This window comes from Diadema antillarum, unplaced genomic scaffold, assembly GCF_040938485.1.
Source record: "Diadema antillarum isolate AM-2024a unplaced genomic scaffold, OU_Dant_1.0 seq00001051_RagTag, whole genome shotgun sequence".
Lineage (NCBI taxonomy): Eukaryota > Metazoa > Echinodermata > Echinoidea > Diadematoida > Diadematidae > Diadema > Diadema antillarum.
The window spans coordinates 1,330,854-1,341,871 of NW_027271881.1; the positions used below are offsets into that span (position 1 = coordinate 1,330,854).

At 41.1% G+C, this 11,018-nt stretch overlaps 1 protein-coding gene across 1 annotated transcript; it reads left to right on the forward strand.

Annotated features, from left to right (window-relative positions):
- Positions 1-2,151: 2,151 nt before the first annotated feature.
- Positions 2,152-10,849, forward strand: LOC139743139 (vitamin D 25-hydroxylase-like). The gene is made up of 5 exons (XM_071653649.1): positions 2,152-2,255; positions 5,573-5,826; positions 6,548-7,407; positions 9,294-9,540; positions 10,662-10,849. Exons 1-5 carry the CDS (start codon positions 2,152-2,154, stop codon positions 10,847-10,849), a joined length of 1,653 nt encoding a protein of 550 aa, XP_071509750.1.
- Positions 10,850-11,018: the final 169 nt, after the last annotated feature.

Genomic DNA, 11,018 nt, shown 5'->3' on the forward strand with positions numbered 1-11,018 from the left:
AACTGCACTTCTTGCTGATTTTTAATTTAAACAAGACGATCAAGAATTTTACATTAAAATACTAGATTTTTGAAAAAAAAATGTGAAAATAAATTTACACCAAAGTAACACCAGCTGGTGTGGTCCCTTATTGAAGCTGGACGGGTGTTAAACCATTGATATTAACACCAGCAAATATCAAATCAACACCATGTGGTGTCATTTTTGAATTAACACCAGTATAGTGTCAAAAGAACACCAGGTACAGTGTCAAATTAACACCACGAAGTGTCAGGTGAACACTTTTCAACACCATCACAGTGCATTTTTAACACCTGTGGGTGTGGTCCATTATTTAAGTTTGATCGGTGTTAGATTTAACACCCGTGGTGTTAAATCTAACACTGATGTTTTTACAGTGTGGCTTTCGTGTTCCGTTATGTTGTCAATTGAATGCACTGTCTTGAATAGTGAAACAGTTTCCCAGCCATTTATATCGTAACACCAAGTTTGGTCGCAGTTTATCATAACCAAATCTATGTGTACTTAAGTCCATCATAATCAACACTGCAAAAAGTCCGGTGTTAAATAGTGAACACCGAGATGGTGTTTAATTTTCGGTGCTCATTTATGGTGTTAAATTAACACCCCCGGGTGTCATTTCCAAATTTTAAACTGTTTTTTGAAGAGTTTCTTAGTAACTGCACTTCTTGTTGATTTTTTATTTAAACAAGACAATCAAGAATTTTACATTAGAATACTAGATTTTTGAAAAAATGTGAAAATAAATTTACACCAAAGTAACACCAGCTGGTGTGGTCTCTTATTGAAGCTGGACGGGTGTTAAACCATTGATATTAACACCAAGAAATATCAAATCAACACCAGATGTGGTGTCATTTTTGAAATTGAATTAACACCAGTACAGTGTCAAAATAACACCAGGTACAGTGTCAAATTAACACTACGAAGTGTCGGGTGAACACTTTTCAGCACCATCACAGTGCATTTTTAACACCTGTGGGTGTGGTCCTTTATTGAAGTTTGATCGGTGTTAGATTTAACACCCGTGGTGTTAAATCTAACACCGATGTTTTTACAGTGAACCAAAGGTGTGGTTCTCATTGTGATAACCAATTAAGAAAAGTAAAGAGAAGAAGGAGAAAAAAATCAGATCACGTTTGCAGCGGTCACAATCATACAATGTAGGTCTCTATAAATCTTTGATATTGAACCACAGCAAGGTCTGCAAGTGGTCATTCTTTCTCTGCAAGCATTTTAGAGTACAGGGGTCAAAGCCATGACTCTTACACTGCTTCCGCGGTAATATATCACTCTAGCCTTGTATGGGCGATGAAAAGTATGGTCACGTTGGCCTCAGATGAATTTGATTATAAACAAAACCTTAAATCGGCCCGTAGAAAATGACCTCAATAATTAAAGGGCAAGATATTTTGTACGTTACGACAAATCATCGTTGCTATATACACATAACAAATTGTATACTTTGCCCAAGATGTGATAAATTTTGCTAAAACATTGTTACCAATCATTATTCATTAGCTGTATACTATACAGGCCTACCTGTGTTCCGGTTTGAATATTTAGAAAGACGAAACAAAAATCAGGTGTACTGTGAGGCCTACAGAAACGTGTCCATTTCTGCATCTAATGTAACTACAAAGAGAATAGTGTGTGTGTGTGTGTCGTGTGTGTGTGCGTGTGTGTGTGTGTGTGTGTGTGTGTGTGTGTGTGTGTGTGTGTGTGTGTGTGTGTGGCGGCAAGCACAATATCACTTTCTGCTTGAGACTTGTGTCATGCAATTTATTCCACCAGCGGAGAATGCCACATTTTCTCCTCGCCTCAGTTGAAGAGGCTCTGATGGTCACGCATGCTCTAAATTTTATGAACGTTAAAGAAATGAGGTCAGCTGTGCAGGCAGTAACTCTCAGCCGAAAGGGAATTAGAACTTCTTGGCATTACGACTGTCTTGTTTCGTCGGAACACACGAGAAGCGACTACTACAGAATATTTTTCTTCCGTAGCCCCATCTCGTTTAACCTTCTCTACATCCAATCTCAGAGATCTAGCGCGAAATCAGCAGTTTATTTGCCTTTTCATCATATTAGTAATCGCGATCAGTCTGATGACTATCGATTATTACTAGACATCATGTCACCGATCTTTTCACTTTGCTTCAAGACGATCAACTTCTCGCCTGTGATGCTAGTTCTTCTCCTGAGCCTGCTCGTTGTATTAGGCCTCCATGTTTACAGGTATGGTTTAATCATTTCGCATCACTCCACGTTCATGAACTTTGCATTGCGGCTGTACGAGATAAAGATTGACGTCTAGTCGACTAATTAAACTATTAAAGGACATGCATAAACTATATCTATATGAGAATAATCGGCCCCTGCAAAAACAAGAAATTACACTACAGATACATTTGTTTTATCGTTGTTTATGCTTATGAAAACTATTGGTAATGCCGACATGTTCCCTAAAGAATCAATGCCATGCATAACTATAGGTAGTCTTAAATACTGAGTACTAAAAGTAAGGCTTCCAATTTTACTGTACCCTTTGATTTTGTTTGTGATAGATAAATTTGATATCACGCCCAAAAGGCACGATGTGATAAGTATCATCGACAAATTTTTTCCATCATACCTTTTTATCAAATTATCTTTTATCAAGACGTCTGCCAAAGCATATTGACATGACGGTTCTGTTTAATAAGATGTTGCACAGGTAGCATTAGTTAAAGAGTTTGGTATTTCTATCGCAGTTCGTTGATTCTCGTTGTAGCGCGATATAGAATCGTTATGCCCTTTAAAAAGGTCATGGCATCCAGACAAGAAACTGAATGTTTTAAATGAGGTGAATTATTCCTGTATTTATCAACCAGTTTATACTAATGAATGTATCGAACTAATCACTGTTGATTATTTCTTGTCTAATGTGTGTGTGTTGGATGGGACAAATAGTTTATTTAATGACTCAGCTAGTGCTCATCCTATGGTCGCTGTACTTCGGTTCGACTTATCTAAAAATTACCACTGGGGTATAGTCTACCCGCATACCAAATTCCATGCTTGTTTCACCAAACCCACAATTCTTCACCTATCTGCCGTACTAGTAGTCAATCTGCAAAACTCCCCGTGAACTCGCGAGTGGTTCAAAAATTTTTGAACATGTTCAAAATTTTCCCTAACTCGAAGTAACTCGTGCTGAACTCTTTTAAACTCGTACTACTCGTAACAAACTCTCAATACTCGGACGAAGCTCGCGATGAACTCTTCGTAACTCGCCACCTTCAAGTATATACGCGAGTTCTGCTCGAGTTTTGAAGAGTGCAATACGAGCACTACGAACCTACTACCAGTATGTGTAAGGGGAGTTGCCCTAGAGCTAAGCGCGAGTTTAGATCTAGCTCTGCGACTTACATCGAGTTTTGTGTTCGCTTATTCAAAGTGCATTGAACTGACCTATTGAAATGGAATTATTCACATTTCACAGGGATTGCGCGAACTCATAACGGACTCGTAACGGGCTCGTAACGGGCTCGTAACAAGCTCTTTATAACTCGATGAGAGCGCGATTTAAGTCTTACACAGGTCATCACAACTCGCCCCAAGATCGGTGTGACTCGTGTCACGCTCGGATCACTCGTACCGCTATCGTAGTAAAGTCGATTTTGCCTCGTAGATCACTCATGCGCAGCTCATTAAAACTGACAAATTTCACGCGAGTTCACGCGAGTTCACGCGAGTTCAAGCTCGCGCAGCTCGGCACAACTCGGGACTCCAACTCGGCTAAGTGGGAACCTTGCTTAAGCATAAACATGATCGTGTATTCTTGTGTATGAACTTCAATTATGTGTTTGCATAATAGTAAATATTTTATGATATCTAATGATATATTGAAGAGATGGTTTTGTTTGAGTTTAGAAGCGGCGATTTTGTGTAACGAGTTGGGGGGGGGGGATAAAGGATACACGACAAGACTTTGACATCCACGAATCATACATCCCACGAGTCTCACGGCCCATGAGTTTGACACTAAGCAAAGAAGGCACATGAATCCAACCCTAGGCAAACAAGGCCCACGAGGTCGACACTAAGCAATCAAGGCCCACGAGTTCGTCACTAGGCAAACAATTGGCCAACGAGACCGACACCTGTGATATAATGTCGAACTCGTGGATCGTTTTTACATATTGTAGAACTTGTGGATCTTTTGTTGTTGTTGTTGTTGTTGCTTTGTGTCGAATTCGTGGGCCTTGTTTACTATAGAGTCGAACTCGTTGACCTTATTTGCCTAGTGTCGAAATCGTGGGCCGGATACTCATGGTTGTCGGTCTCGTGGAATGACCCCGACGGAAATAATGAAGGCAATATTACTAGTGTATACTAATCATGTGCTGGAAAAATGACTCCACGCAAGCGAGGGAGTGCAGCGACCAAGCAAGGGTTGGGTGTTGGACTGGGCATCCAGCCGAGGGTATCCACCTGCCATATTATGAGGGAGCTTTTGCCTTTTTAGAATCGAAATGCAACGATCCGGTGCACATTTTGGTGAAAAATTTGCTAATTTTTTAATGAACAGTAAGAAAACTGAATTTTCAGGGGAAATAAATGGCTATACGTATAGATCGTGGTACAGTGTATTAGATAATGACTTGTGACATCTTGATCCTTGTGTGGGTCTTCACTGATGTGTGCATATAGGGCCCCAAAGTTTTATGGAGGTGTTAAGGGCGGGGGAGAGTGTGTGTCCTCCTCCCACATGCGGGAGCTTTTCCATTTTTAGAATTGAAATTCAACGATCTGGTGCACACTTTAGTGGAATATTAGCACATTTTCAATCCAAAGAGTATAAGAGAAATTAGTATAGGGACAATACACGTGTTGTATGAATGGCTATAGTATCTGTCACCTCTCGATCCCCTCTTGCATCTTCACTGTATATACTAGGCCTACATGTATTAAGTTTATGGATGTAGACTGACTGAGTGGAGGGTGTGTGTTACTAATTGAGATGCGAATTGAACCTGACCAGAATGAGAAATATAATGTAATTATGCGTTTATAGGCCTATTTAATGTTATTTTCTCTGACAAATATTTTGAGTTATGGTAGAATGTTGATCATGTTAATGATAATGATTTACTGTTATAATTAGTCGTTTTCCTAACTCTCTAAAGGTCGTATAGTAGTATCCCATTTTGCAAACGTCATGAATTAAAGTTTGCATGGTTGAAGAATGATGTCTCCCAACATCGTAAATCTAATGGTGACATGCCTCAAAGTTTTAAAAAAGAAATGAAAAACTAACCCCATGGCACTCGAGAATACCATCCCCTTTTGTACTGAGAATAACGGAAATTTTGCGGGTTGGAATAAATTCACTGGAAATATCATTGTCTTCTCCTCCATAATGATTTTATAGAGGTTTCCAATTTTACTACATGTATTCTGAGGAAAGGTCTGACTTAGGACAGCCCACCTATCTCTACAATGTAGCAGCGTATGAAAGGAATCATGTTGGTTGAACGATAGTAAATCTTCCATATCAAATACTCTAAAAGGAGACGCCATTTTCCCTGGGGTCCAGTCGGCGTGCCAGTTCTGGGATATCTTCCATTCCTCGATTGTCGGCGACTCCATCAAAGTCTGTTGAACCTCGGGACCCGCTTTGGGGACGTGTTCTCCTTGAAGATTGGTGGACAGACCCTGGTCGTTCTCAACGGCGCCGACGTGATCCGAGAGGCCTTCGTCAACAAGGCTGCGAGCTTCGACGGTCGACCCATATGGATGCTGAACAAGGTCAACGATGGTCGAGGTTGGTCGAATGTCGTGTGTGCTCCACGCTCGTTTTTTTCTATTAGTTTATTACTTCCCATCGGGAAAACCAGCTTACTCTATAGAAGATTAGAGAATGAAGCAAAACGATACTCTATTTGATCTATATTTGGTTTTTTTTCCCCATGAGGAAGGGGCGGTTTATAACCAGGGCTCGACATTAGCGGTGTCCCGATGGTCCGGGACCACTGAAACTTGATGTCGGGCTACCAAATCTCCAAAACGGCTTTCTTTTAGTGGTCCGATGGGGCTTGCCAGGTAAAATTCAAAATAGGTTTTCATACTTAAATCCTTCTCTTTAGGGCCACCAAAATTTCATAATATGCAAAGATTTTACGGCCCAAACGAGAAAAATAAAGTTAATGTCGAGCCCTGTCATAACTGCAAAATTATGCCAAAACCAAGTAACAATCCCGTGCACAATGTTGAATGAAGTGTAAAGTTGTGCGTAGATGTGTTTAGAATGCCTTCCGGATCCTTATTGCTTGAAATGAATGGTTCCAATGATAACAATACGATACACGTAATGTATAGGCCTACTTAGAGCAATAATAACAATAAAAATAACAATAATGATAATGGTGAAAATGATTATGATTCAACTATGCCTTAATCATAATGTCGAGAAGGTAAATCATTACTCGCAAGATGATTAATGCTCAAACATCCTCTCTAATATTGTTCATCCCCCTTTGCAAAAGGTATCGCCAACGAACAGCCAAGTCAACAATGGCGGCTTCATCGCAAAGTGTGGCAGAAAATGATGCGGCATCTCATGCAATCTGATTCGGGCATTGAGTCCATGATCACACAAGACATTGCAAACGTCATATCGCTTCTGGGAGCAAGCTGCGGTCGTCCCGTCAACATTTCCAGAGTCGTTCAGATGGCTCTCTGCAATGTTATCTGTTCTATATGCTTCGGGAAGAGTTACTCTTACGATGATCAAGACTTCCGACATCTACTCCGAATGGCCGACAAATTCTTTCACTACCTCTCAAGCGCTAGTGCCGTGAACTTCTTTCCAATACTCTGGCACTTGCCCCTTAAGTCACAAAAAGCAGTCCTCGAGGGCTTCGCTGGCATTTTTGAATTCGTCAGGGCACTCGTGCGGAAGAGGCAGAAGGGAATTGGTAGAAAGACCCAGGGATTTGTTGATTTTTGTCTCATCGCTGAAAGCAGAAAATCATCAGATGCGTCGCAGGCAGATGATATCAAACCTGAATGCATCGGAGAATACGACGACAAGAACGAGATGAACCACTCTGTGGACAATCACGGGGAAAGGGAAAATAGGGTGTTGTCTGAACTCGATGAGCAGTGTGCTACCGAAGACGACAATGGTGATAATGATGATGATATCTGTGAGAGTGTGACGTATGTAGCCACAGACCTGTTCATCGGCGGGGCGGAGACGACACACGCCGGTGTCATGTGGGGCGTCGTGTTCATGGTTCGTCATCCAGAGATACAGGCACTGGTGCAGGAGGAGCTGGACGCGCAAGTAGGGATCGATCGCCTGCCGTCTTGGGGAGACCGACATCGTCTGCCGTACACACAGGTATATACGTCATGAACTATGATTCATATCAAAATGTAATTGTACTGCAGCATGAATGTACATGCAACACAGAGAAAGAAAAACTTGCAGAAATGAAAACGAAAAAAAAAAAAACCCCAACAACATTAGATTACGCTATAACCTGCGAAGACCTGCAAAATACCGGGTAGAAAGAACACCTCCATGGAAATACATACATGGGAATAATGAAACTGATTTTTGCAAAACTTTAGGGGAAACCGTTGCTACAGGAACCAAGGGAGGTGGGATGACCAAGAGGAACTCTTTGAAAAAGACTTTCCTACACTCTCCCACCTCACCGAGGAGATAATGATAATGACAGTGCGTTGTATATCATAATAATTCGAAAATGTTAATAGTAATCGTAATGACAGATCACGAAACATGAGCGTAATATATTGCTATAAAAATTCAAACAGTGGCATGGTGACAACGAAAACATTCGGTGCGTGCTTTACTTACAGGCCTTGGAACGTTAAAACTAGAAAGGCACTCGGGGAGCGCAGATCTCTGCCAAAGCAGCTCATTTTCACCAGTATTTCTGACTTCCATCCCATGCATTCGTAACATCTGCGTCATTACATTCCAGATTCCTTGACCCTCTAAACATACACTTAGCATTTGGAACAAAATTGACATCGTTACCCGGATTATTAAAGCTATTCACAAAACCCTTCAAAAAATTGCACCCCCCCCCAAAAAAAAAAAAAAAACAACAACAACAGCAACAACGACAACAACAAACAAACACACAAAAACAAAAACACCTCGATCCAGACGGTGACCCCATTCATACCAAAAGTTGATGTGCTCCTTGTGTCATTATCAACTTTTCCTTATAATTTCTTCCAAATCCGGTAGATAGGACAGAATTTATAAAGCCTGTCGTATCTGTTACGAAACCAGCGTGACTGACCATCAATGGGTGCGTTTATCAACTCCTTTTCTCGGTAGAAACAGGTTTTCCAAACAGCTTTCAATGAATTTTTACGAGTTGATAAACGCAAAGCTGTTTTGAAAGCCCTTTCGGAAAGCCTTTTCGAAAGGGTGCGTTTATCAACTCTCCTTTTCTCGGCAGAAACAGGTTTTCCAAACAGCTTTCAAGGAATTTTTACGAGTTGATAAACGCAAAGCTGTTTTGAAAGCCCTTTCGGAAAGCCTTTTCGAAAGTCGCAAATTTGTGGCTTTCCAAACAGGTTTCCTAAACAGGTTTCCAGAAACCTGTTTGTAAAAGCCTTTTGAAGTTGATAAACGCAAAGCTGTTTTGAAACGGCTTTGTAGTATTGTACTGCAGTTACGAACAATGCACGCCTTATTATGACCTCTTCTCCTCGGGTCGAATTGCGCAATGCAGCTGTGCAGTGACAGGCCAGTTATCGTGTTCGCGAAGAGTTGATAAACGCAACTATTTTGGAAGCCGTTTCTAAAGGGCTTTGGAAACGGCTTTGGAAAGGGCTTTGGAAACGGCTTTTGAAAGCCGTTTAAACAGGGGAAAGTTGATAAACGCAGCCAAAGTCTCATGCCGCCACTCAGAAATATTTGAAGTATGTGCTAAATTGGAGCTGCCTCACAGAATAAGGAAGACAATTGATTCATGTGGCATTGCATCATGACTCGTCACTCTCAAAGGAAGATATGTCTTTATGATGGTAATTGCTTTTCGCCGTCCCTTCTTAGAAAACAAGCGCACATTAATAGTACAGGGCTTTGGAAAGGGCTTTGGAAAGGGCTTTGGAAAGTCGTTTAAACAGGGGAAAGTTGATAAACGCAGCCAAAATGTCATGAAGGTGAAATTGACAGTTAGCAGCAAAAGTAATGAATCCGTCTTGCGTCGTAATACACGTTTGGTTTGCTGTCGCTCGTAGGTAGTTCTTCAGGAGATTCTCCGTCTGGGAAACGTCATTCCCGTGGCCATTCCTCATGCAACCACCTGTGACGTCACTTTGTCCAACGGAAGCCGTCTACCGCGGGGGACCACGGTCATGGCTAATCTATATGCATCGCACATGGATCCAGAGGCATGGAGCGATCCAGAGACATTTCAGCCCGAACGGTTCCTAGACAATGATGGGAAACTAAAGCGATTTGACGCCTTCATGCCATTTTCAATTGGTAAGCATCATTAGGATTAAATGAATCTGTTGTAGGATTTGATGTACCTACACAATTGCCCATGAACCAGCTAACGTTTATTCAGACGAGAAACATCAAAAGAATGAATGCGGCGTCTTTGAAGGCTTCTGTTGGGGTAGAACATTGGATTCGACAGAAAAAAAAAATCACCTAAAAAAAAAATACTTCTGAAAGTCGCAAAATGGCCTTTAGTTCTTAAACTTTCAACTACAACGCCAATGAAGTCGGGGATATTTTCGGTTGCTTATATAACGTGTGTGTGTGCGTGTGTGTGTGTGTGTGTGTGTGTGTGTTCAGATTCTGTATAAAAGGAGATTAAAAACACAATCGATCATGATTATTTGCTGTGGCTTCTTCTCTAAAAAATAGGTTTACACTCGCAGAGGTAGTTAAAAAAAATCACGACACTCGTTCCTCCGTTTCTCTTAACAACTAAACAAACAGACAAATAAATAAAGGAAAGCAATAACAAGACAGTGTTTTCCTTAAGATTTTACCATGCGTTTATTCATCGCCACTCTCACAGGAGCGATGTTGATACCAAGTTAGTTGTCCTCTCTTGGAATAAGTCTCACAGTAGTATTCCTCTTCGAGCATTGACTATCATTACTCTGTACACTAACTCGGTTCTTCGACGTGGCCGCATCAAGACGCAAACTTTGGTCACATAAGGTTGAAACTAAAAAGCAACCATAATACAGTAATACTTTTGATTGGCAAGTATGGAACTACGACTGGAAGAAAAAAAAAAGATCGCAGAAACGGCAGCCACTGTTACAGTCATTTCGAGGAAGAATTTGTTGATTTTACATGGAATTTTCATATCGCTTTCATATCATTAATCCTGGAAATGTTTCCATTGAAACAAAATGCAATAAGACACTGCAGGGAAATACTGGTGTAAGTCAATTTGAAGACTCACAGATTAAAGGGGGTCTTGGAATCAATGGTGCTCTAACTCTATCTAATAATACCTCTAGCTTGTTTTAACCCTCTCACCCCTGTTTGTAACATGTTTAATGCAAAATGGCAAAAACATTTTACGATATTTGTTCTGAGAAGGTCAACATATTCTGTGAAACTCTTCTGTTGTTTATCAGGTCACCGGGTTTGCCTCGGGGAGCAGCTTGCACGCATGGAGCTGTATTTGGCTTTCACTCACATTTTCCATCGCTTTAGGATCTCCTTGGCGCCAGGCGAGCGGCCTCTTGGCAGGCAGGGTCGGCCTGGCATCACACATAGTCCCTATCCTTTCAAAATCTGCGCAGAGGCGAGGCACTCCGAATGAAGAAGCGGATAGTAATCAACTTGTAGCCATAGCTTACAAACAGTTACCATCATTCACAGATAGCCAGTTGCAATGCCGTGTTTAGTAAGCTCTGCCTTTCATTTTTTGAAACACTGTCATTACTCTCTGTATTACAGACTTGCAAATGTGTAAAGTAAAATCATGCTAC

Coding starts and splice junctions, on each gene's coding strand:
- LOC139743139 (XM_071653649.1), top strand. CDS start 2,152: ATGTCACCGATCTTTTCACTTTGCTTCAAGACGATCAACTTCTCGCCT. Junction 2,256..5,572: donor TTAGGCCTCCATGTTTACAG/GTATGGTTTAAT, acceptor ATACTCTAAAAG/GAGACGCCATTTTCCCTGGG. Junction 7,408..9,293: donor ATCGTCTGCCGTACACACAG/GTATATACGTCA, acceptor TGTCGCTCGTAG/GTAGTTCTTCAGGAGATTCT.